Raw genomic sequence first — 24337 nt, 5'->3', positions numbered from 1 at the left:
AGTGACAGGAGCCCCTTCCCAGAGGGAAGTACTCCCATCTGTACTACTGGACTGCCCTGACTGTCAATCTTTGACTTCTTCAAAGGGTTATTGCTAAACAAAACCTTGGTTTTGCCTGCTGACATTGCTGGTCAGGCAGTGTCCCAGGAGATGCTCTTGATGGTTTCCTCTTTTCCTGGTCATGGCACTGGAGGAGGTCCAGGCCCAGGTGATGCCACTGAAGGAAATGTGCCCTCATCCCAGGGACGCTCAACACGGACTCCCCCAGCCCCTCAGTGCCCCGCTGCTGGTCACAGCAGCCCCTGCCTGGCTCCTGCCACCCACACTCTGGTCAGCCCTGCCTGCTCCTGGACATGGGGCTCAGCCAGGGCTGGTGCTGTGTGGGCTTTGCTGGTGGTACCAGCTGGACACTGGGGTGAGAGCTCCATCTCTTTATTGGAACAGAAGAGCTGTGCTGGGCCCTGCCCTGGCAGGAGGGACCCACCTTCAGTCCAGGCCACAGAGCAGGGCGGGTCCCTTCAGGGACACAGGGCCTTGCTGTGGGTGGTGGCAGCATCTGCACAGCAGCAAGCTGGTAATGCAGCTGTGCCAGGGACATTGGGCATGGGCATGGAGATGTGAAATGTGTGGTGCAGGTGTCCCTGAGGGAGGTGTTTGGCCTTTCTTGTGAAGCTGCAGAGGGGCACCTATTGAGAGAGGAGATGGCTGAGGTCCCAGCTGCAGCTGGCACACAGGGACCCTCCTGCACAGCGGGAGATTCTCACTGTGCTCAAAGATTCCCTCTGAAGCCTAAGAGGGGAGCTTGTCAGAAGTCCCGAAAAATATCTGGGGAAAGGTCTTAGGTTAGTTGTTGAGACGAGGTACAAATCTCCAGCAGGAAAAGAGCCTCTCCAGTAGGCTGGGTGTTTTGGGGTGTCTTAGTTCTTCCTAGAATAAAGATTACCAATTGAATGCAATTTCAGTTTTTATTCTAGATGTGTAAAATGTTCCAAGATTATCTGAATTCTAAAACTACCTTGAAAAATCCTGAACTACTATGGAAATAAGTAAAAAAATATTTGTAGATTTCTTTCTACAAAAAATATTTCTAAATATTTCTAAAAGTTTCATATTTCTAAAAATGAAAAGCAAAGACAAAACGCGGTTGCCTTTTCAGAATTCTAAAACTAATTTGAAAAATACTAAACAACTATGGAAATTGGGAAGAAATATTTTGGGTTTACTTTCTATCAATAATAATTCTAAAGAGTTCTAAAATTTCTAATTTCTACAAATGAAAAACAAAGATGACATGGTACCCCGCTGTGGCCAGCCAAGCAGCTGTGCCAGTGCTGGTGGTACCAGCCAGAGCCCAGAGCAGAAGCCCAAAGGTGTTGCTCAAGCCCTTCCCTGGCAGGAGGGGCCCACATTCAGGCCTGGCCAGGCACCAGGGCCAGCACCTGCAGGGACAGAGGGTCCTGTTCTGGGTGGTGACGGCACAGCAATAAGCTGAAAATGGAGCTGTGGCAGGGACAATGGACACTGGCTTGCAGATGGAGGATGACAGGTGCAGGTCTCCCAGACTAACGTGTTTGGCAGGACATCTGGAGGTGCAGAGGTGCTCCTGTGGAGAGAGGAGGTGGCTGAGGCCCCCAGCTGCCGCTGGCACGCAGGGACCCTCCTGCACAGCAGGGCCCAGAGCGGCCAAGGCTCCCCAGCACGGCTGGAGCTGCTGGCACAGCTTGGCCCAGCTGGACAGCTGCCCCTCAAGGCCCCAGCGAGCAGGGGATGGCTCTGGGCAGGGTCCCTGGCCAGGAGCGGGCCCCAGAGCGCCTCTGCCTTTCAAGGGCAATCTCGTCCCCGCTCTTTCTCCTGCCCACCTTGCTTTGCCTCTGCCCGCTGCTCCTGGGGCTGCTCTTGGCCAGGCAGCCTCAGTGGGAGCCAGCACTGGCTGCAGCCCCAGCGGGCTCCCCAGGACAAGGCCCAGCAGTTAAGAGGCCAATTAAAGGCCTGGGCAGCAGCAGAACTCTTGGCAGAGTTATTTGGACAACCACTGACTATCTACAGGTCCACAGCAGCCTCACTGGGAATGTTTCTATTCTACAATAGACTTTCAAAAGAAGCTGTTTGAGGGAAAGATGAACAAAACACTCACCGTTTTGTCTTCCAGCAATACCAGATTCCAACACCACATAAAACGAAGAAATGCACCAAAAAAATCAGGCCTGCCATTACTTCTGGCCAACAGCGTGTTCCCTGACAGAAACCTCTTCTGATGTCCTTCTGGGAATTGGGAACACGTGTTGTGGTGCTGGCTGCATCTGTGGGAGCAATGGGCAGTGAGAGCCCGTGCTGTGCTGCGCTGCTGAGCTGGCAGCATGGTGGGTATGTCCAGGATGTTCTCTGTTTCCCCCAGAGCTGGGGCCTGCAGGCACCTTGTTGGCCCTTGGCACAGGCTGTGCCACCCAACAAAGACCAGAAGGCCGGGAGCAGAGCCCGGGGGACAGCACAGCCGCTTGGGCAGTGGCTCCTTCCAGGGACACGGGCCAAACCCATCCCTGAGCAGCCACTGCCACCCCTGAGCCTCCCTTCTCCATGACATCTCCCCCAGCCCAAGGGGACAGAGCCAGGCCCTGTCAGGGGCCAGTGCAGCCCCTGCCCAGTTGGGAGCCAGGGCTGGCTGTGGCCCTGGGCTCGTGGCAGGGCTCCCGCTCGGGGCTGCTCCTGTGCCTCGGGCCTCTGGGCGCTCACGGCTACCTCTGGGAGCAGCTGCAGTGGGATAGATGTTGGTGCATGAGTCCCATTTCCCAGGAGCTGGAAACGAGCTCCAGAGGCCTGGAAGCCGAGGTGCCTCCAGCTTTGGCTGCTGCTGGGTCATGCAAGGGCCAGCCCTAGGGGAAGAGCTGCTGGCACACAGCCCCGCCAAGGGCTGAGCCCAGCACAGCAATTACCTCCTGTGTCTGGGCCTGTGCCTGGCATCGCCTTCTTTCCTGCCAATGAGCCACTGCTTCCTCTGGGAAACGTCTCCACCTGCATGGTCTTTTGGTCCATCCCTTGAGAAAGGAAGAGGCACAGCTGAACCAGATGGAGAAGTTCTTGATTTGGGTGCTGGCATTTTCAGGACCTCATCCTTGTCAAATACGGGGATAAGGTTCAAAAAATGCCTTGGCTTTTGGGCCAGGGCCAGGGCCCTCCCTCCTCCAAAAAGCTGCCAATTGTGAGCAGTAGTGAGGGGATTGTGCAGGGTGAGGGCACACACGTGCACGGCTCTGTCCTGACACCTGCAGCGATGCTGCCCTGGCTGAGCTTTGGGCTCTGAGCTGGCAGCTCTCCCAGGGGGAAAGGCCTTCACCTACCCTCGCCATCTCCCAGGGCCTCAGTCCTGGACGTGGGTTGGGAAGCCAGATCACCTTCACCAAGAGGCTTGGCTGCAAGGAAAGGCAGGACAGAAGAGCTCCCGTGGATCTGGAGGATATACTCAGGCTCCCTGGGGCTGGCAAAGGAGCTGCGCAAGGCACAGCCCTGGGGCACAGCCCCTTCCCTCTCTGCTCCTCTCCGTGGCTGCACAGAGCACATGGAAGGAGACACTGGCATTGCACACAGGTAGAAGATTGACAGCTAAATGCTCCTTTCTCCCACTGACAGCGATGCTGGGGGATCACTCAGAGCTGCAGAAGGGAGCAGGGCAAGGCTTCCAGAATCCTTCGGCCCTGAGATTATGTTAAGGGATATGGCACATGAGTGAGCTCTTGCCACCTTGACATTATTCCATCAGGAAAAGCACATTGAGAACTTGCCTCCAGCATTCTCCAAGTCTTGCCAGCTGTCATCTAGCCGGGCCTCCAGGTAATCCATGTCCTGATCCCAGTCTAGAAGCCAGTACAGATCAGAGCCACGTCCATGCTGTGCTGGGATCCACTTCTGCCTTGGGGTAGTGGGCACTGCAAGGGGTTTGGGTTAGATCGTGAGTACCAGATGTCGATGGACATGGCCAAAGCTGCAGAGGGGCCTGGGGAGCTCTGGGCTGGATCCTGGTCACTCTCCACCCTCTTTGCAGTCCCTGTGCAACATCCCTGGTGGGGGGTGACAGGGCCAGAGCAGGGGTCCTGGCTGCTGAGTCTCAGGAGAAGGCTGAGGGACATGGTCCCACCTTGTCCTCCCTGCAGCATTTTCTTCAGTATTTGCGGAGTGATTTTGGATGGCACATGGAGTTTCTGGTGTCCTGCAGCTTTGTTCTTTCCACTTGGAGGACCTTAAGAGAAAATAGTTCCCCTTTGCAGGAATGGATCCCAGAAAACCAGTGCTCAGCCTGTGGGGTCAGGAGGGACACACCACTCACCCCTGCGATGGGAGCCGGGCTTGCGTACAGTTACCAACCCAGGAGCTGGGAAAGTCCTGCCTGCAGACACACCGGTAACTCAACAGCCACAGAAGCTTCTGTCACCTCTGCTCATCTGCACAGGCAGCACTGAGCCACAGCAGAGGTGAGGGGAACGCAATGGGCGAGGGCACACACGTGTATGTCTCTGTTCTGACACCTGCAGTGGTGCCAGGACATTGAAACTGCTTATTCTGCCAGGAAAGGACCATTGAGAACTTACCTCCAGCATTTCTCAAGTGTTTCATGCTGTCATCCAGCAGGGCCTCTGGATAATGTAAGTTGTGATTCCAATCTAGAAGGAAGCCCAGATCAGAACCCTGCCATGGTGTGCTGAGATCCCCTTCTACTTTTGACAACTGGGCATTGCAAGGGTGTCGGGTAAGACCCTGGGTGCCAAATGTTAGAGGACAATGGCCAAAGCTGCACAGGGGCCAGAGGACCTCTGGGTTGGTGTCTGGTCACTCTCCAAGCTCTTTGCAAGCCCTGTGCAACATCCCTGGAAGAGGTGGCTGGAGCAGCCCAAGGCCCATTGGGGCTCTCTCACGGCTACAGCTGAAAGTCTTGCTAAAGCAATGGGGAAAAACTGCAGCAGGCAGTTGCACAACTATCCCTCCCTCACTCCTGCCCTCTCTCCCTCCCTTCCTGCCTTCCTCTCTGTCTCCATCCCTCTTTTCCCTGGGACAGCTCTCCCAGCCCAAGGGGGCAGATCCAGGCCCTCTCAGGACACACTGGAGCCTTGGCCTCCCCCTCTGCCCATTCCCCACCACGGGCACTCCTTTGCAGCCCCTGCCAGGTTTTGGGACGTGTCTCCCATGGATGGACCCCAGCAGGACTGCTCAGTAGCCGAGTGCCCTGAGCCTGCTGGGGATAATTCCTCTGGGCTGTGCCGGTCTTGGCTGGGCTGTGCCTGCATTGCCAAGCAGCAGAGATGGCAGCTCAAGCCTCAGCAGGGCTCAGGCCCAGAGGCACAGCAATTACCTCCTGTGACTGTGCCTGGCATGGCCTCCCTTCCTGCAGCAGAGGTTGCCCATGGGCCACTGCTTTCTCCGGGAAACGCCGCCTTCAGCACAGCCGCTCTGTCCACTTCTGCAGAAAGGGGCAGCTGGATCAGATGGAACCATTCACCACTGGGGAAACTTCAGGAGGCAATGCTTGTCAAAGGCATGGTTAAGGATCAAGAATCCCTGAAAGTTTTTTGGCATTGGCCAGGGCCTACACTATCAAAACAGCTGCCCTTTCTGATCTACCTGGGGACCGAGAAATTGCAGGGGATCTCAGTGTGAGCATGACCCCTGCTGCACTTTGGGCTCCCTGCCTGCTGATGCCAAATGCCTTCCTGCAGAGGCTGGGGAGAAGCTGCAGCCAGGCCAGGCTGGGAAACAGCCCTGCAGGCCAGGAAAGCAACAGTGGGGCAGCGAGGCTGCCATGGATCCGCTTCCTGCTGTGCAAAGAAAGCCTCTGGCAGCTGAGTCTCAGGAGAAGGCTGAGGGACATGGACCCACCTTGTCCTCCCTGCAGTATTTTCTTTAGCATTTTCCTCATGGGTTTCGATGGCACATAGGATTTCTGGTGTCCTGCACCTTTGTTCTTTCTACTTGGAGGACCTTAAGAGAAAATAGTTCCCCTTTGCAGGAATGGATCCCAGAAAACCAGTGCTCAGCCTGTGGGGTCAGGAGGGACACACCACTCACCCCTGCGATGGGAGCCGGGCTTGTGTACAGTTACCAACCCAGGAGCTGGGAAAGTCCTCGCTGCAGACACACCTGTAACTCAACAGCCACAGAAGCTTCTGTCACCTCTGCTCATCTGCACAGGCAGCACTGAGCCACGGGAGAGGTGACGGGATAGCACAGGATGGGGGCACACACGTGCACGGCTCTGTCCTGGCACCTGCAGCGATGCTGCCCTGGCTGAGCTTTGGGCTCTGAGCTGGCAGCTCTCCCAGGGGGAAAGGCCTTCACCTACCCTCGCCATCTCCCAGAGCCTCAGTCCTGGATGTGGGTTGGGAAGCCAGATCACCTTCACCAAGTGGCTTGGCTGCAAGAAAAGGCAGGACAGAAGAGCTCCCGTGGCTCTGCAGGAGATCCTCAGGCTCCCTGGGGCTGGCAAAGGAGTCACGCAAGGCACAGCCCTGGGCCCAGCCCCTTCCCTCTCTGCTCCTCTCCGTGGCTGCACAGAGCACATGGAAGGAGACACTGGCATTGCACACAGGTAGAAGATTGACAGCTAAATGCTCCTTCCTCCCACTGACAGCGATGCTGATGCATCACTCAAGGCTCCAGAAGGGAGCAGGGAAAAATTTCCAGAATCCTTCAACCCTCACACGACCTTAACAGAAACGGCACATAAGTGAGCACTTCCCACCTTGACAGATTATTCTGTCAGTACAAGTGGCAATTCAGAACTTACCTCCAGCATTCTCCGAGATTTTCAAAGTCTCATTCACCACTGATCCCAAATAATTCAAGTCATGATCCCAATCTAGAAGGAAGCACAAATCAGAACCACGGCCATGGTGCGCTGGGATCCCCTTCTGCCTTAGGGAACTGGGCACTGCGAGGGGTTTGGGTAAGGCTGTGGGAGCCAGATGTCAATGGACATGGCCAAAGCTGCAGAGGGGCCTGGGGAGCTCTGGGCTGGCTCTGGTCACTCTCCACCCTCTTTGCAGGCCCTGTGCAACATCCCTGCAGAGGCAGCAGGACCAGCCCAGGGCGCCTGGGGACTCTCTCCCTCCCACAGAGGAAACCCTCCCTAAAGCCCTGTGGAAAACCATCCCCAACTCTTCCCAGGAGAAGGAAGTGCTGTCCCAGGAAAGGGAAGCCAGGCCACGGGCTCACCTGCTCCCTGTGCTCGCTGTGGAGCAGCCTGGGCAGCCCTCTCAGGCAGGGCCACTGCCAGGAGGAGCAGGAGGAGGAGGCACAGAGCAAAGGCCATGGTGCCTTGCCCTCTGCCAGTCCTGCAGCTCTTGCTGCCACCACTGTCCTGACACCACTGTCCCAATGTCAGCACCGCTGCTGCCGCCGCCGCTGCTGCCGCAACAGTCGTGGTCAAGGACTGACTGCTCGGTCCTCGTGGTGCTGTGCAACCACGGGGCTCTGGGACCTCTGTGACCTCAGAGCCTGCTGTCACCTCAGCCTGCTGTCACCCCACAGGCTGCTGTGACCTCATGGCCAGCGTGGAATTGTGTGGGGAGTGGGATCTGCCTTCTTCACCAGGGAGCTCATCCTGCCCAGCAGCTCTGTCCAAGGGCTATGACAGGGTCCCAGCCCAGCTGATCTCACAGGCTGGGGGATGAAGGGATGGAGAGCAGCCCTGCTGAGAAGGACTTGTGGCTGCTGCAAGGAGAGAGGCTGGACATGAGCCAGCCATGTGCCTCCAAAGGAGGCTGCCCAGCAGCTTGAAGGAGGTGTTTCCACCACCCCTCTGCTGTGGTGTGAGCCCACCTGGAGTACTGCATCCACCTCTGGGTGCCCAGCACAGAAAGGACATGGTCCTGTTGGAGCTAGTCCAGAGGAGGGACAAAATGCTCTGAGGGCTGGAGCCCCTCTGCTTTGGAGACAGGCTGGGATAGCTGGGGGTGTTCAGCCTAGAAGAAGGAAGGCTCCACGCAGACCTGATTGCTACCTTTCAGTATTTTAAGGGGGCTTGTAGAAAAGACAGGACAGAATTTTTAGTAGGGCCTGTTGTTACAAGACTGAGGAGGAATGTTTTCAATCTAAAAGACGGTAGATTCAGACTAGACCTAATGAAGATGTTTTTTACACTGTGGGTTTTGAAACCCTGGCACAGGTTGCCCAGAGAGGTGGGCATCCATCCCTGCTGACATTCAAGCTCATGCTCTGAGCAACCTGATCCAAAGGTGTCCCTGCTCACTGCAGGGCACTGCACTAGATGGCCTTTAAATGTCCCTTCCAAGCCAAGCCATTCTGTGCTGCTGTGCACCAGCAGAGCAGTGCTGGAATAATGCTGGGGTGATGATGCTGGCACCTGTGTTTTGGTAGTTGTGCCATTTAGCTGTTGGCCAAGAGAGGATTGATGGGCTGCACAGTGAAGTCTGCAGAGAACAGTGTGCTCAAGGGGAAACAGGAGAGGAACACGGCTTCCAGCTCAGATAAATGCCAGCATTTTGCTCCTATTCCTTGTTAAGAAATAAAGCAATGTTCTGAAGATTCCTTCAGTGTGGGTGCACAATTGGCTGTATCAGTGCTTGTGTTCTGTAAAACAGGTGAGTTGTTACAGCTTCTTGCCCCATTTATCACTGGATAAAACCCAAATACTACATTGCTCCATGTCTCCTTTCTTCCAAGTAAAGGCAGATTTTGTTCATTCTTCAGTGAGACATATTCATCTGTTGACAAGCAAATTCTTCTTGCCATTCACACAATGTTGATTTGCTCTAATCAGATTGTGATTAAGACCTACCTCTCACTGTAATTAAGGCTGATGAATTGTGAGGCAAGAGTTGCATAATTTGCCTTGGAGAGAGTTTTTCTCTAATTCAATGACATTTGAAGACAGGTGTAGCCTGCCATACTTGTGGCATTAGTCTCCAACTCTGTCCTTTTCTCTAACCCAAGGGGAGGATCAAGGTCTGCAGGTCTCATCTGTGCACCAAAAAGTTAATATCTCACCCAGTCCTGCAGATGCTCATGATGGTTTCTGCCGGGCAGTGGCCGAAGCAGTCACGGTGATGGATTTCAGGCAGCGCTGGGGCTGTGCCAAGATCTCAGGGGGCCCAGCCAGAACAGTCGTGGCTGTTCTGCCCACATGGCTGGTCCCAGGCCCTTGCTCCCTTCAATTCCAGCTGCGGGCCGATGGCTTCCCCTCCCTGTGCCCGGCAGCCGCTGGGGCCGCGCGGGCCGTGGTGAAGGGGCCTGGCCCAGCCCAGAGCCGCTCCCGGGGCCTGGCGGAGCCCGGCTCGGTGCAGGCCAGGCTGGAGCAGGGCCGGCCTGACCAGCACCCAGTTAACTCTTCACAGCTGGAAACAACAGAGAGCTTTCCTGGGCTTGCCTGCCTTTAAAATGTGGATTTCACAGAGGCAGACTCAGCTTCAAAATTATTTAATAGCTTGACAATTCTCAGAGCCAGCCAGCTATTGGTTTTGCTAAGCACAGAGAAAACTCTTAGCAGCCCCCTCCTAGAATAAACATTTGCACGGGTGGCTTCTTTCCTCCTCAACAAATATCAACTAATATAAAACCAGCACAGACACTCAGGGTGAAGCAGGAAGCAATTTTGAAGCAATCGTTTTAAAGCAATTGTTTTAAATCAATTATTAAGCACAGATTGATGTCACTTCTCCAGACCACAGTGACTCCGCCACCTCCCCCCTGGCCAGCCCATTCCAATTCCCAATCAGCCTTTCTGGGAAGAACTCCTTCCTATTGTCCAGCCTAAACCTGCCCTGGTGCAGCTTAAGGCTGTGTCTCCTTGTCCTGCCCTCCAGCAGATCCCCACTCGCAGCCAGCTTGGTGTCATCTGCAATTTGTGAGTGCTGGACTCGACCCCCTCAGCCAGACCCTCAGTGAAGATATTAACCAGGCCTGGGCCCAGCACAGATCCCTGGGGATACCACCAGGGACTGGACACCAGCTGGATGCAGCACCATCCCCACCACTCTCTGGGCCCGGCCTCCAGCCAGTTCTGCAGCCAGCAAAGAGTGCTCCTGTCCAAGCCGTGGGCTGCAGCTTTTCCAGGGAATGCTGCAGCTCTCCGTGTCCAAGGCCTTGCTCAAGTCCAGCTCGACACATCCAGAGCCTTTCCCGCACCCACCAGGCGGGTCAGCTGGTTATAAAAGATCAGGTTGGTCAGGCAGGACCTGCCCCTCCTAAAGCCACGCTGGCTGGGTCTGAGCCCTGGGCCATCCTGGAGGTGCCGTGTGATGGCACTCAAGGGGGTCTGTTCCAAAACCTCACCAGGCACCGAGTTCAGGCTGACAGGCCTGCAGTTCCCCAGAGCCTCCTGCCAGCCCTTCTTGGGGATGGGCTCACACTGGCACCTCCAGTCCTCTGGGACCTCCCCAGTGAGCCAGGACTGATGAGGAGAAATGATGGAGAACAGCTTGGGGAGCTCATCCACCAGCTCCCTCATCCCCCTAGCATGGATCCCATCCGATCCCATCCACCTGTGAGCATCTGAGTGGCTCAGCAGGTCTCTGACTGCTTCCCCCTGGATTACAGGGGGCTGTTCTGCTCCCTGTCCCCATCTACCAGCTCAGGAGAACACTTGTCCTGAGGAAAACCTGTCTTACTGTTGAAAATTGAGGCAAAGAAGGTGTTGAGTACCTCAGCCTTTTCCTCATCTTTGGTAACCATATCCACCCCAATAAGGAATGAAGATTTCTTTCTTGAAGTATGTCAGTTCTTCCTGGACCCCTTTGTTTAAGGACTCCTACCCTTAAAAAAATCTGTACCTGATTCATTAGCAACCAAAGAACCATCCTGAATAGGCCATAATTTGCCCTCTGGAAGTCCAGTGTAGGAGTTTTGTTGATGCTCCTCCTTCTTTCACAGAATATTTCAAAACTTGATAATTTCATGGTCACTGCACCCCAGGCAGCCTCCAACCCCCACATCCCCCAGCAGCCCTTCTCTGTTTGTGAACAGCAGGAGATACAGCTTTCCTTGGCAGTGGCAAGAGAAGGAAACCTCCCCAAAGTGCAGCTTGGCAGGTTCAGCCTGGAGAGGAGGAGAAAGAAAAGTCCCTGCCAGGGTAGAATTTTGGTGCAGGAGGTGTCCCAGCGTGAGACTGGACCATGCCATGGCTGAGTGTGCCAGGAGCCGGCAGTCAGTGGGGCCCAGGGATGCTCCAAGGGACTTGGAGTTTTGTGTCTGACTCCTTAAGCAGCTTCTTCAACCTTCTCTCAGTGCCTGAGGGTCCTGGACTCAGCTCCAAATCCACCCTGGGGTTCATTAAAATACAGAAAGCCTTGGGGGCTCTTTCTCTTCCTTCCACTGTCTTCAAGTCCAAGGCTTGTGCAGCTGCTTGGAGTCAGTTTGGAGTTCTGTTAAGGAGGAAGATTTGAAAATCCACCATGTTTTTTATTTTATTTAAATCAAGGGTGTATTTTTCTATTTTCTAGTTGAGAGAAGAGGTGACAGAAGCATTCCCCAAGTGATCTTGATGCTGAATGTCTCCTGAGGTGGTCTGGTCATGGAGAAGAATGAGCCCCTTGTGGGCTGCCCCTGTTTGGACAACCTGCTCCTCACCCCGAGCCTCAGCATGTCTGACATCACCCACCTGGGACTGACATCCCAAAGCATTGAGAACATTTATCAATTTTTCTTTATAATTAAAATCTAATAGATAAATAAAAATAAAATTTTAATTTTTATAATAATATTTGTCTATCTTTTTATAAACTAATTTTAATATTTATATAAAAGAATTGATACATTTTTAGCAACTAAAAGCATTACTGGTCTTTGGTTTTAAGTACCACAATTCCCTTCATTAATTAACTGACCACTATTTCTCCCTCTTTATGCAAATTATTCCTATTTTTAGTTCGTTAATCATCTTTTTTATCATTTTCTCAGACAGGGGAGAACTGTCTGAGAAAACAGGGAGGAAAATCAGGGAACACAAAAGGGGCCTCTTTGTGGTCCACGGAGACTTTTCGGGGTAACATTTGAGGCAGTTTTGGGTCTGGGAAGGGAATTTAGAGAGAACTTGGGTGTCTGGAGGATACTTGGGGGAGCCGGATGGGCACTTGGAGGGGCACTTAGGGATTCTGTGGGACAATTCGGGGTCTGGGGGAGCATTTGAGGGTCTAGGGGGGCACTTGGAGGTCAGGGAGGGGAATCTGGGGGCCCTTCGGGGTCCGGATGGACACTTGGGGGGCTGTAACAGGGAATCTATGGGCCGCGGGGGATGATGGGAGTTGTAGGCGCCGGTATAATAGGGTTTAATGGGGCCGCGGAGCATGACGGGATTTGTAAGCACGGCTCCAATGGGTTCCGATGAGGCGTGGGGCATGACGGGAGATGAAGTCCCGGCTGGAATAGCGCTCTATGGGCGCCGCGGAGCATGATGGGAGCTGTAGTCCCGGAAGTGGCTCGGAAGGCGGGTTTGGCGGTGCGGGAAGGCACTTGGGAAACATTTTTGCATCCGAGCTGTGGCTGCAGGTCCTCGGGGCGAATGTATACGGCTCGGGAGCACTTGGGGGAACCTGGGGAGCTCTAACCGGGCTCTTTAGGGCGTGGGGCACGGCAGGAGGTTTTGGCGTGGAACTGTGTTCTGGGATGATGGGAGATGAATTCCCAGCAGTGGCTGGAAGAGGCGTCTGTGGAGTCGGGAGCATTCAGGGATCCAGGGACGCTTTGGGGGGTCCCAAACAGTCACTGAGGGGGCACTCGGGGATCCTGAAGAGTTTGGGGGAGACTTACGGGACATATGGGGGCGATACTGGTGTTCTGGGGAGCGCAGGGCAGTCCATCCCAGTTCCTTCCAGCATGATCCCATTTGCTCTCAGCCACTCCCAGTCAGCCTCAGCGTAGCTGGACTCCCTGCCAGTATGATCTCAGTCACCTCCTGCATGATTCCAGTTCATCCCAGTATAAGTCCTGTTGCTTCCAGTTACCCCCAGCATGCACCCAGTCACTCCCAGTTCCTGCCTGTTGCTCCTGGCATGACCCCAGTTGCTCACAGGTGCTCCCAGTCAGCCCCAGCATGATCCCAGTCACTGCCATTATATCCCATTTGCCCCCAACCTGGTTTCAATTGCTCCCTGCAGTTTCCTACTCACTGCCAGTATGATCCCAGTTTCCCTCAGTGTGATTGCAGTCTCTCCTGGCATGGGCCCAGCTGCTCCCGGTATGATCCCAGTATGATGTCAGTACACAGCCAGTGCAATCCCAGCCATGGCCAGGATGATCCCAGTACAAACCAGTCCCTGCCAGTGCTGCCACTCCTGGAATCCCCCAGCCCTCTCTGTGTTCCCCCCTCCCGCATCTCCCCAGAGGAGCCCCAAGGGCTGGCAGTCCCCAGCCAGGGTCCCCAGCCAGCCCCAGGTTGGATCTGCAGCCCCCAGTTTTCCCAGTTTCCCTCTCCTTTTCCCCGGGCCGGGTTCCCCCCGTCCCCAGCGGGTGGGAGCAGCGGAGAGCCCCGCGCTGCCAATCCCGACCTGTCCCGGCTCCATCCCCGCTCCTGCCATGGGCTGTGAGGGGTTTGGGAACGGGGCACCGAGGGTGTCACTGCTCCTGGGGGAGGAGGAGGAGGAGGGATGGAAGAGGAGGGATGAAGAAAGAAAATGAGAAAGAATGGAAGCAGGAGAAGGAGCTGATGTTAGGGAGGAGAAAGAAAAGGGATGGAAGGGGAGGAGAGGGAGGAAGATGTTGTAAATACTCCACGAACCCCTTCATTCTTGTCGCCCATGGGGATGTGTCCGCCCTTCACAGAACACGGGCGGGAAGGGGTCTCAAAATATATACAACAGGGACCTAAAATATTTTAGGTAAAGAAGGCTCAGACTTACGAGACGTGGTCCTGGGTTTATTCATGTGGATCACCCAGGGCAAGGAAGAGGCTGAGATTCCTCGGGTGCTATCTCTTAAACTTGGGGGAGGGGTGGTGAGGGGATACAGGGGGGTTACAGCCAATGGAATAGGGAAAAGAAAAGGGAGGTTAGGTAGGGACTGACCTTATACAACACCAAGGGTGAGTTCTTCCCCTGGGACAGACCATAATTGTTTAAATGAACTTCAACAGGAAGAGGAGGGACAAAAGAGGATCAGGGAAAGGAGAAGGAACCAAGAGGTCAAGAACTCCCGGAATTCACAGTCCCCCACTAGTGGGATCATCACCCCCCATCCCACAGGTGACTGGGGAGGGGGAACTCAGCCCAGATATTGTGGGAGGTTCCTGGGTTGGGTTTTTGGGGAGGGGATATTTGTGACTTAAGGACTGCAAAGCTGAGCGGAAAATGCCCCTTGGGGGGACACTGGGGGGTCCCAGCATCCCTAAGTGGGGAGATGGAAATGGGGGGAACTTTTTGGATTCCTGGCACTCCCAGCAGCCTGAGGAGGGATGGGATCGAGTAGACGGAGGACCCCCCAGTACAAGCATGACTCCCAGCAGCTGGGACAGGAGGGAACCCCTGAACACCAAAGGGGAGATACCAGAGATGGAAAACTCCTGAGAGGCATTTTTAGGGCTGAACCTTGATGTTTTGGAAGTTTTTATGGATAACTTGTGATTTCTAGAGATGGACTTGGGCAGGAGGAACCCCCTAATCCAATGTGCTCATGAATTGTATTTTTCCCCAAACCAGGATTTCCCATTCCCAAACCTTAACTGGATGGAGGAGGAGGCTGTGAGGAAGAGGAAGATGCCCCAGGACACCCAGGCAGGTGAGGAGGAAGTCAGTGCCCCTTTCCCCCTCTCTCCTGCTCCATCTCCCAGCCCAGCCTGGCCCCCGGCTGCAGGACAACCCCGCTGCCAACGCCGTCCTGCCGGGGACGCACTGGGGGGATCTCCTTCCCCTTCCCTCTGGCACGGAGGCAAATCCCATCCTCTCCTTGTCCTTCCTCCCCCAGACAAGGAGCTGAGGATGGAGACCAGGGAGGACAAATCCCCACGGCAGAACCTCATGGAAGCGGCCATTTTGAGCAGCTCCAGGGCACAAGTATCTAATGGGGTAGAAAAACCCTGGAGATCCCACAGGAAGAGGGGCTCCAAACCCAGTCCAGGGTACTCTGAAGAGGAAAGACCCACCCTGTGCTGGGAAGGCGGCCGGAGATGCAGCTGGGGCTCTGAGCTGGTGGTCCATGAGCAGCTTCAGGATGGGGAGAAGCCCTACAAGTGCTTGGAGTGTGGGAAGAGCTTCAGCCAGAGCAACAGCCTGATCTGCCACCAGATGATCCACAGTGGGGAATGGGCCTGTGAGTGTTGGGAATGTAGGAAAGGCTTCAGCTGCAACTCCCACCTTGTCACCCACGTAAGAGATGGTCCGAAGAGTCCCTCATCTGTCTCACAACTGTCTCAAGGACAGAGACTGAGACCCTGAATATCACAAGGGACTTGCTTTGGGGGTTTGGGCCTAGCTGAGGTGGATGTTTGCTAAGTGATTGTTTGCAGGTGGTTGCACGGTACACTGCTCTCGTTCCTGCTGGTGAGCAGAGGCTTGTGCATGGTAACCTGCACAACGGGTTCTCCATGACTCACGGCTCTCGTTCCTGCTGGTGAGCAGAGGCTTGCAAGACATGGATCGCTCTGTACCCTACACCTGCCCCCTGCGCAATGGAATTCATCACAATGATCATCAGTTGTTGGGGAGGGTGAAACAGGGAACCCTTATGAATGTGATTGTTTGGCAGAAGATTCTAAAATATGAAGGCTAGAATCGAAGTAGCAAGGAAAGTCTGCTTTGAGTCATAGGATACTGAGTACTGGTTAACCAAAGAACAATAGCCTAGCCAGCTAGAGAAGAATCCCTGTTGATAAAACAATGTCCTTCTGCTGATAGAAAGTCCAAAGGTCAAGAAGCAAGGAAAGAACTTGTAAAGCTTTGTAGAATTTAAAATGCAACACTGTATGTTAATATAGGGAAGCTCATAGGCTGTATGTAAATTCTTTACTGGGTGTGTCTCATAGTGATTGGTTACTGGGAATTAGAATATTCATTATAGAAAAAGATATATTGGATTGTAACAAGAACTTTGCTCTCTTAACTATTCTCTCCTACCTCTGAACCCCTCTCCCTCACCTCTTACCCCTTTACCCCTCTCCCCCACTCTTAACTCTCAGCCCCCTCTCCCTGCTCCTACCCCTCTCACTAGTCTTTCCTGCTCTCTCCCTCTGGTTTTTCCCTCTTTCCCTCTGTTGCTCTTACTCCCTCCCTCCCCTTTCCCTCTGTTGCTCTCTTACTCCCTCCCTCCCCTTTTCCAACCTCCCCTGCTCTGCCCGCTCTCTCCCTCCTCCTCCTGACCACATGGACGCCGAGGCTGGTGGCGGACACGGGTCTCCCCTCTTTTTACCCTTATAATAAATTGCTTATACTTGAACAGCTTGACCCTGGAGAAGTCTCACCGCAAGCGAGTGTTTTTACACAACAATAATCAGTCTCCTCTGGTTTTGGCCCTGCGCCCCTCGCTTTGCAAAAGACTATAAAATCACACCCCAAACTGACCTTCCTTTGAGATCTCCCCAATGGACAGAAGACTGCATCGTTGGACGGCTGAGTGGACTTTGACGTTGGTAGCTATAATCCCCTTACTCTCTTTTCCTTAGGCTTTGCTTTCTCCTCTTTTCCCTCTATTGCATATTAGTGCTGATGAGCACTCAATAAAGTGTGTTTTGCTGTTTAAGTCCTTGGTTTGCTGATAATCTTTTGTACTCTAAGACCGGCTAAAAGAACCACATCACGAATCCCACCTTGCGGATTGTGACATGCATTGCACTGAGGGAAGAATGTTGTGTATATGCAGATCACACAGGAATAGTGAGGGACACCACGGCCAGATTACGAGAAGGATTAGAAAAGCAGAAAAGAGAACGGGAAGCACAGCAGAATTGGTTTACATCATGGTTTGACCATTCACTGTGGCTGGCCACTCTCATATCTACCTTAGCAGGACCGGTCATAATGATTGTGGTAGCATTGATTTTTGGACCCTGTATATTGAATAAGCTTGTGTCATTTGTTAAAAGTCGCCTAGAGAAAGTTAGCATCATGTTGATAGAATGCCAGCAATTGCTTTAAAAATGTTCTTGTTTGAAATTCCCTTTAGCTATTCCCAGTTACACCCCGGTTATCTCTTGCTTAACATACCTTATGCTTTTAATATGAGTTTGTAATTGTTATAAAGCATAGAATAAAAATAGGATGCTTTTAGTATGTTAAGATTGTTATCTGGTTAAGATTGTTATGATGTTAAGATTATTAAGATGTTAAGAACGTTAAGACTGTTATGTCTTAGCCAAGGTAATTGTGCATAGGGAGGGGGGAAATGTAGTTAGTTACGGTCTGGCAGTCAGAAGATATCACGCTGTACGGGAAGATAGGGCCCCTCTCCTGATAGCCAGCAGAGTTTAGTTTATGATGTAAGCAGACGGAAGTGATGTAATGGACACATACTATAGAATGATGTATCTTTTACCAATAAATGCCATTTGCCATCCACCACATTGGAGTCTGCGAGCACATGGACCGAGCGACCTAGGGTTGGTCACGGTGCCGTTCCTGAACCAGGTCACCACGCCACCGAAGGCAACACCTCAGCCATGGGGGAAGGTGCTTGGCCAAGGGAAAAGGAGGCTCCCTGGGTGCCCTGCTCCCCTCTCCCTGAGGTGCTGAGAACTCTGCAGCCCCTCCTGCCATCCCATCTGCCCAGGCCAGCACAACAGCCCTGGCCTTGGGGCCCTCAAGAGCTGCTCCTGCTCCAGGTCCAGGGACCATCCCAAAGCTGGGGCAGCCAGGAATCTGTGTCCAATCCTGTTCATTCCTGTTGTGATGGTGAGGGATCCTCAGCCACTCTGAGGTTGTTGATCAATTTTACTATTCCAGAGGCCACCTCTTTCTTGGGCTCATGGAACCAAGAGGCCCCTGTGACACTGCAGGGCCTTGTGGCACCATGCAGAGCATTGCAACAGAGCAGGACCTCGTGTCATGAGGCCCATGCCACTGGGACACTGCAGGGCCCCATGGAACCAAGGGGCCAGTGTTGCACCTCAGGGACTCATGGAATGAAGGAAACATGTTTGACACCATGGTGCCCAAGAGGCCCAGTGGTGACAGTGTGGAACCAAGGAGAGCATTGCTGCACTGTGAGACCTCATGGAACCAAGGATCCACTGTGACACTGTGGGGCCTTGGGGGACCAAGGTGCCATTGTGACACTGCGGGGCCCAAGGATCCACGGGACTTTGTGACACCAAGGGGTCCCATGGAACCAAAGGGACATTGTGACCCTGGGAGGCCTCATGGAATCATGGAGACCATTGGGACACTCCAGGGCCCCATAGAACCGTGGTGACACCAAGTTGGCTGGGAGTGTTGATGTGCTGCAGGGTAGGAGGGCTCTGCACAGGGACCTGGACAGGCTGGATCCAGGGCCCAAACCCAACAAGGTGAGGTTTAACAAGTCCAAGTGCCGGGTCCTGCACTTTGGCCCCAATGACCCCTGCAGTGCTCCAGGCTGGGGCCAGAGTGGCTGGACAGCAGCCAGGCAGAAAGGGACCTGGGGCACTGATGGACAGCAGGCTGGACATGAGCCAGCAGTGTGCCCAGGTGGCCAAGGAGGCCCCTGGCCTGGATCAGGAATGGTGTGGCCAGCAGGAGCAGAGCTTCAGTGCCACCCCTGACTTGTCCCCAGCTCTACACACAGACATTGCTGCTGCAGCTCCAGAGAAGGGAAAAAAAGGCAGATCTCTGGAGAAAACTTTGCTGGGAGACCCTTTAGTTCATTTAAAACCAGCAAGAGTGCAGCCCCTCATTGACACAGTCTGTGGCCACAGGAAGGTGGAGAGAAACAAAATGAGAAATGGCACAAACAATGACATTTCTTTGTGGACAAGATTAAAAAATGAAAACCTTTAAGAAAGAAAGAAAGAAATTAAGAAAGAAAACCTCCAAAATGAAACAAACAAGAACTATCAAAGACGACTTTTATTACAAGTGATTTGCAGAAACTGACCAGCAGTTTAATGTTTTTGAAATTGTCCAGTCATCAGTGTCCACACTGCAGCCTTGAGCTCCTGGTTCCTCAGGCTGTAGATGAGGGGGTTCAGGGCTGGAGCCACCACTGAGTACAGAACTGACAGTGCCAGATCCAGGGATGGGGAGGAGATGGAGGGGGGCTTCAGGTGTGCAAATGAGGCAGTGCCGAGGAACAGGGAGATCACAGCCAGGTGAGGGAGGCAGGTGGAAAAGGCTTTGTGCCGTCCCTGCTCAGAGGGGATCCTCAGCACAGCCCTGAAGATCTGCACATAGGAGAAAACCATGAACACAAAACAGCCAAGCAGCAAACAGGCACTGACTGCAATGAGCCCAAGTTCTCTAGTATAGAAATTTGAGCAGGAGAGCTTTAAGATCTGTGGAATTTCACAGAAGAACTGGTCTAGGGAATTGCCATGGCACAGGGGGAGGGAAAATGTACTGGCTGTGTGCATGAGAGCACTGAGAAAGGCAGTGGCCCAGGCAGCTGCTGCCATGTGGGCACAAGCTCTGCCGCCCAGGAGGGTCTCGTAGTGCAGGGGTTTGCAGATGGACACGTAGCGGTCGTAGCACATGATGGTCAGGAGATAAAACTCTGCTGAGATGAAGAACAGAAAGATAAAAAGCTGTGCAGCACATCCTGTGTAGGAGATTTCTCTGGTGTCCCAGAGGGAATTGTGCATGGCTTTGGGCACAGTGGTGCAGATGGATCCCAGGTCAGTGAGGGCCAGGTTGAGCAGGAAGAAGAACATGGGGCTGTGCAGGTGGTGGCTGCAGGCTACGGCGCTGATGATGAGGCCATTGCCCAGGAGGGCAGCCAGGGAGATGCCCAGGAAGAGGCAGAAGTGCAGGAGCTGCAGCTGCCGCGTGTCTGCCAGTGCCAGCAGCAGGAAGTGGCTGATGGAGCTGCTGTTGGACATTTGCTGTGGCTGCACATGGGGACCTGTTCATGGATAAAGGACAGTGACAAGTCAGGAGAGGCTGGGACTCTCCTTTGTTCCTGCTCTGGGAAAATCTTCACCCAGGTCCCTGCCTGAGCTCCAGCTGTGCTGAGTGTGCCAGGAGCAGCCAGGCCTGCGCCTGGGGGCTCTCCAGGAGCCATCCCTGCCCTGCTGCCCTGGGTTTGTGGCCATGTGGCAGAGGGACAAGGCTGGAAATTCAGTATTTGTCAGGGGAATCACTCCTAAAGCTGAAGGGCTTGGTACCACCTGCACACACAGTTCTAAAGTATGGCAGGAGATGGTTTTAGGAATTGTTCTCCTGCCCACACATCATTCCTGGTTCTCTGAGGTCAGAAATCCCCAGCATTTCTGCTGCACTCAGAGTTTGCCACTGAGAGATGTGAGAGGCAAAAGATTCCCTGTGGCTTAGGGAAGGTGAGGGGCTGGATGGGCTTGTTCCCAACTGCCCTGGGTTTGCACCTTTGGCTGGAATCAGAGCACAATCACACTCCTGTGTCACCCTGGCATAAACCAGACCCTGCCCAGGGCAGAGGGATCCCTGAATGTCTCACCCTCTCTAAAGGTCTCTGGGCAAGGGCTCAGCACCCCCCTCTGCCAAGGACACTCACAGCTCCCTTGGCAAAGCCAGCAGCATTTCCTCAGCTGTGACATCTCTGCCCTTCCCCGTGGGACATTCAGGGAAGTCCAAGAGGCTCTGGCACAGATTTGCAGCCAGGAGGGCAGCTCAGAGCTTGGAAGGACACAGCAAGGAGATGCCCAGGTGTGCCCATGATGGGATCTCAGGGAGGCAGCTCAGCTCATTCCCCTTTGCCATGGACTGCTTTGCCCACAGCCCCACAGGTCACAGGGAAGCTGGGACACCCCATTCCCATGGACACACCTGCCTGGCAGCAATCCCAAGGGCAGGGCCTGACTCAGCTGCTGCAGATGCCAGAGCCTCCCTGAGAGTCCCAGGTAACAATGACAATATCAGAGCAGTGCATTTAGGCTGTTTAGGAGCCTCCCAGCAGAGAGACTGAGCACCCAAACTTACAATTCTGGCATCTCTGTAAATGTTCCAACATTACTTTGCTGATCCTGGTGTGTCCCTTTCAACTCAGAATGTTCTGTGATTCTGGGATTACAATTCCTCTTCTGCTTCTCTCATCACCCTGTTGTCTATAATCAAAAGAGAAAAAACCCACAAAATTTTAACAGTGTTAGAAAAGTAAAGTAAAAACCAGTTTCATTGGAAGCTTCCAGGTGTCCCAGTGGGGATGTGGCATACCCAGCCACTTATTTCAACAATTTATGAAGGTTGATTAATTAGGATATTTAACAGAAACATTCAATAGGAGATTCATTGCCCCAGTTACACGCCCCTGAGTCAACCCATTGGAGTAGGTCCAAGGGTTTCTTTGCCCCACTTTTTGTTATGACTGCTCACATTCCAGTTAAAAAGCAAAATGTTCTTCCAGTAGCTCCTCTTTCTGATGATAAGACTAAATAGTATTTCAGAAATCTATTTAGAAAGTCACTTTATTGTTCTAAAATCTAAGAGAAAAGTTAGGAAATGTACTAGAGCTAAATCAGGATAACAGTTATAGAAGTATATAATAGCAGTTTAATAGAGTTACTTAAGGATTATGATTTTATAACTATATAATAATAGTTTACAAATCTAAAAATATATTTAAAATATATAAAAAGTAAAAATCCTTTTGTCATCATTGCAACTTTCCCACCCTGCTTAAAGAAAGAAATTGAAAACACTCAGGAAATCTCCTGATCTTTACAGCAATCCCATTCTCACCTTCCTTTGGGAAGTGTCCTCTGGAGCTCTGCCCAGGCAGGACTGGAGCTGGGAGCAGCCCTGCCCCACACAGCCCCTCTCAGCAGCAGCCCCTGCCCTGCTCAGGGTGGCTCCTTCCCCCCACAGCTTCTCCCCAGCGCTGGGAGCAGCTCCCCGGGCTGGCTGAGAGCTGTCCCTGGCAGGCAGCAGAGTCCCTGCCCCAGCACAGTGCCCTGGGCTGCAGGACCCTGCTCTGCAGGACAGCCCTGGGCACCCCTGGCTGCTCTGCACAAGGGACAGGCAGAGAATGTACTCACAGAGTCTGGAGGCACTGGCATGTTCCAGCTTTAGGAGATGCCTCCAGGAGCTGCAGCTGCATTGTCCTGCAGCCAGAGGCTTCCTGTGTCAAGGGCTGGCAGTGATTCTGCCCCAGGCACTTCTCAGCACCTTCCCAGCCCTGACTGATTGAAGCTCTCTGTGCCTCTGGGCTGTGCCTGGGGTGGCTGCAGGCAGTGCCCCAGCCCTGCTGGGCTGGAAGAAGAGCTGCTCAGCAAGAGAAATGTGCTTTTGAAGCTCTTCTTGGTTTCCAGGAGCTGCCTCTGTGCCAGGAGCCTGGCCCAGCTCAGCAGCACAGACACAGCAGCAGGACTTTAATGAGCCTCTTGGGGCTTTGTGCTGAGGCCCTGAACATCAGTCCCTGACAGGGAGGGGAAGAAACCTCTCAAGAACTCCAAGTCAGAATGGAACTCCAAAGTTTCTTTTCCTTTTAATGGGTCCCACTGAGGGACAGCACTGAGAAAGTGTCCCCAGGCCCCAGGCAGAGCAGAGAACTGGAGGCACTGATGACAGGTGGGGACAAAGAGAAGCCAAGTCTTGGTGCCCTGGGCCACAGCAGCCTCTGTGCCAGCAAGGGCTGTGAGGAGACACCTTGTCCTGAGGCCCTGGGGCCTCCTGGCACAGCCCCAGCAAGGCTGGCCACTGTCACCCCCTTGGCCTGCCCTCAGCATCCCCCCTAGCCCACATGCCAGTGGCCTCAGGGATCTGCTGGAAGGAGTCCCTGGGGAGCCTTGCTCAGGAATGGCCCTGGGGGCTCCTTCATGCTCCCAGCAACTGCAGCTTTTTCAAAGAACTTTGGCTTTTGCCTTGGAGTCTTTGAGAGGTTTGTGCAATCCTGGCCTCCAATTATCTGCTGTAATTAGTCCCTTGAGAGGCTTTGTCAGTAACAACACTCAGTGGAGCTCATTAATGCTTCAAGGTACTTCAGGTTCTTAAGGTACTTTCCTTTTTCCTTCCCACACTGAATCTCTGAGAAGTTTGTGCAATTATGGCCCCAATTATCTGCTTTAACGAGTCCCTTGGGACCTTTGCATTGACACTCAGTGGGGCTCATCAATACTTTGAGATACTCAGGGCTTTTTCAACTGCTTTGGATTGTCCTTTCCACACTGAGTCTCTGAGAGGTTTCTGTGCAATCCTGGCCTCCAGTTCTCTCCTCCAAGGAGTCCATGAGGAGCCTGTGCTGGGGATGGACCTCAGTGGCACCCATTAATCCTTGGAGAAACTTTGGATATTTTCCTCTGACTTGGACTCCTGGAAAGGTTTCTGCAATCTCCTCTCAGGCCCTGAGGTTCCAGGGCTCAGCTCCAAATGCACCACGGGGCTCATTAGGATCAAGCAAGTCCCAACAAACCATGGCTGTGCCTTGATTTCCCTCTGGTCTGGTGCAGTTCTTAGGAAAGTTTCCTACAATAGTTATGGAGAAATAGTTCAAAGAACTTCTAGGAAATATGTGTTCCTATTTTAAAGGGTGTCTTTTATTCCTGTTCACTTTAGAGCAGAGGTGATTGCAGCATTCAGTGATCATTATTGATCCAGGGTCTCTCCTAAGGAGGTCTGGCCAGGTCAGAGAAGCTGTGTCTTGAGGTCTGACCCAGTGTGGACAACCTTGCTCCACATTCCCCAGCCCCATCCTGTCTCTCCTCACTCACCTGGGACCTGCTTTGCTCACACAACTGGTTGCACTCAGGCAAAGAGGGGTTTTCTTCTTTGATTTTAGCAATCTAAAACTGCTGAGTTTCCCCATGGAAAACAGACACCCTCCTCAAGTGTGTGCCAGCCCAAGGTGCCACCAAGGAGGTTCCCCTTCCCCAAGGCAGAACCAGGCAAGGAATGTTTCAGACACACAGGAAGCTCTGCAATAAACACAAAGCCAGAGTTGGCTGAAGGCAGAATTAGAGCAGCTGCTGAAGGACAGACGAGCTTTGAACTCCTTGCAGCTGAAAGCACCAAGTGGGTTGTTGGGAGGTGTGTGAGTGAGGCAAGAGTGAGGGAAGGGAAATGCAGAGAGCCCTGGAAGTGCTTCTGTGCAGCCAGGCTGTGGGGAAGGGCACTGCAGAGCTGCCCTGGGCCAGCTGTGAGGGTGGATTATCATCCCAACCTGCCCTGGGCCATGGCAAGGGGCTGTTGCCATGGACACTGCACTGACCCCACTGTGCCAGCCCTTTGCTCAGGGCTGCTGTCACTGCCCAGAGCCAGAGGGGATCCCTTGCTGGGGGCTTGTGCCACGGCCACCTGCCCTGTGCCGCGCTGGC

At 53.4% G+C, this 24337-nt stretch overlaps 1 protein-coding gene and 1 long non-coding RNA gene across 2 annotated transcripts; both read right to left on the bottom strand.

Annotated features, from left to right (window-relative positions):
• Positions 1–3741: 3741 nt before the first annotated feature.
• On the bottom strand, positions 3742–4432 carry LOC147645468 (uncharacterized). Its single transcript, XR_015282344.1, has 3 exons — positions 4319–4432; positions 4130–4231; positions 3742–3920 (listed from the first exon to the last, which is right to left on the bottom strand). It is a non-coding gene; the product is annotated as an uncharacterized LOC147645468 (long non-coding RNA).
• Positions 4433–18815: 14383 nt separating this feature from the next.
• Positions 18816–23003, bottom strand: LOC147645467 (olfactory receptor 14J1-like). Its single transcript, XM_086874580.1, has 3 exons — positions 22064–23003; positions 21009–21133; positions 18816–19956 (listed from the first exon to the last, which is right to left on the bottom strand). Exons 2-3 carry the CDS (start codon positions 21037–21039, stop codon positions 19001–19003), a joined length of 987 nt encoding a protein of 328 aa, XP_086730706.1. The 5' UTR covers positions 21040–21133; positions 22064–23003; the 3' UTR covers positions 18816–19000.
• Positions 23004–24337: the final 1334 nt, after the last annotated feature.

The sequence above is a fragment of the Cyanistes caeruleus genome, unplaced genomic scaffold (genome assembly GCF_971803275.1).
Source record: "Cyanistes caeruleus unplaced genomic scaffold, bCyaCae1.hap1.1 HAP1_SCAFFOLD_273, whole genome shotgun sequence".
Taxonomy (NCBI): Eukaryota; Metazoa; Chordata; class Aves; order Passeriformes; family Paridae; genus Cyanistes; species Cyanistes caeruleus.
This window is presented reverse-complemented; position numbering and strand designations above follow the sequence as displayed.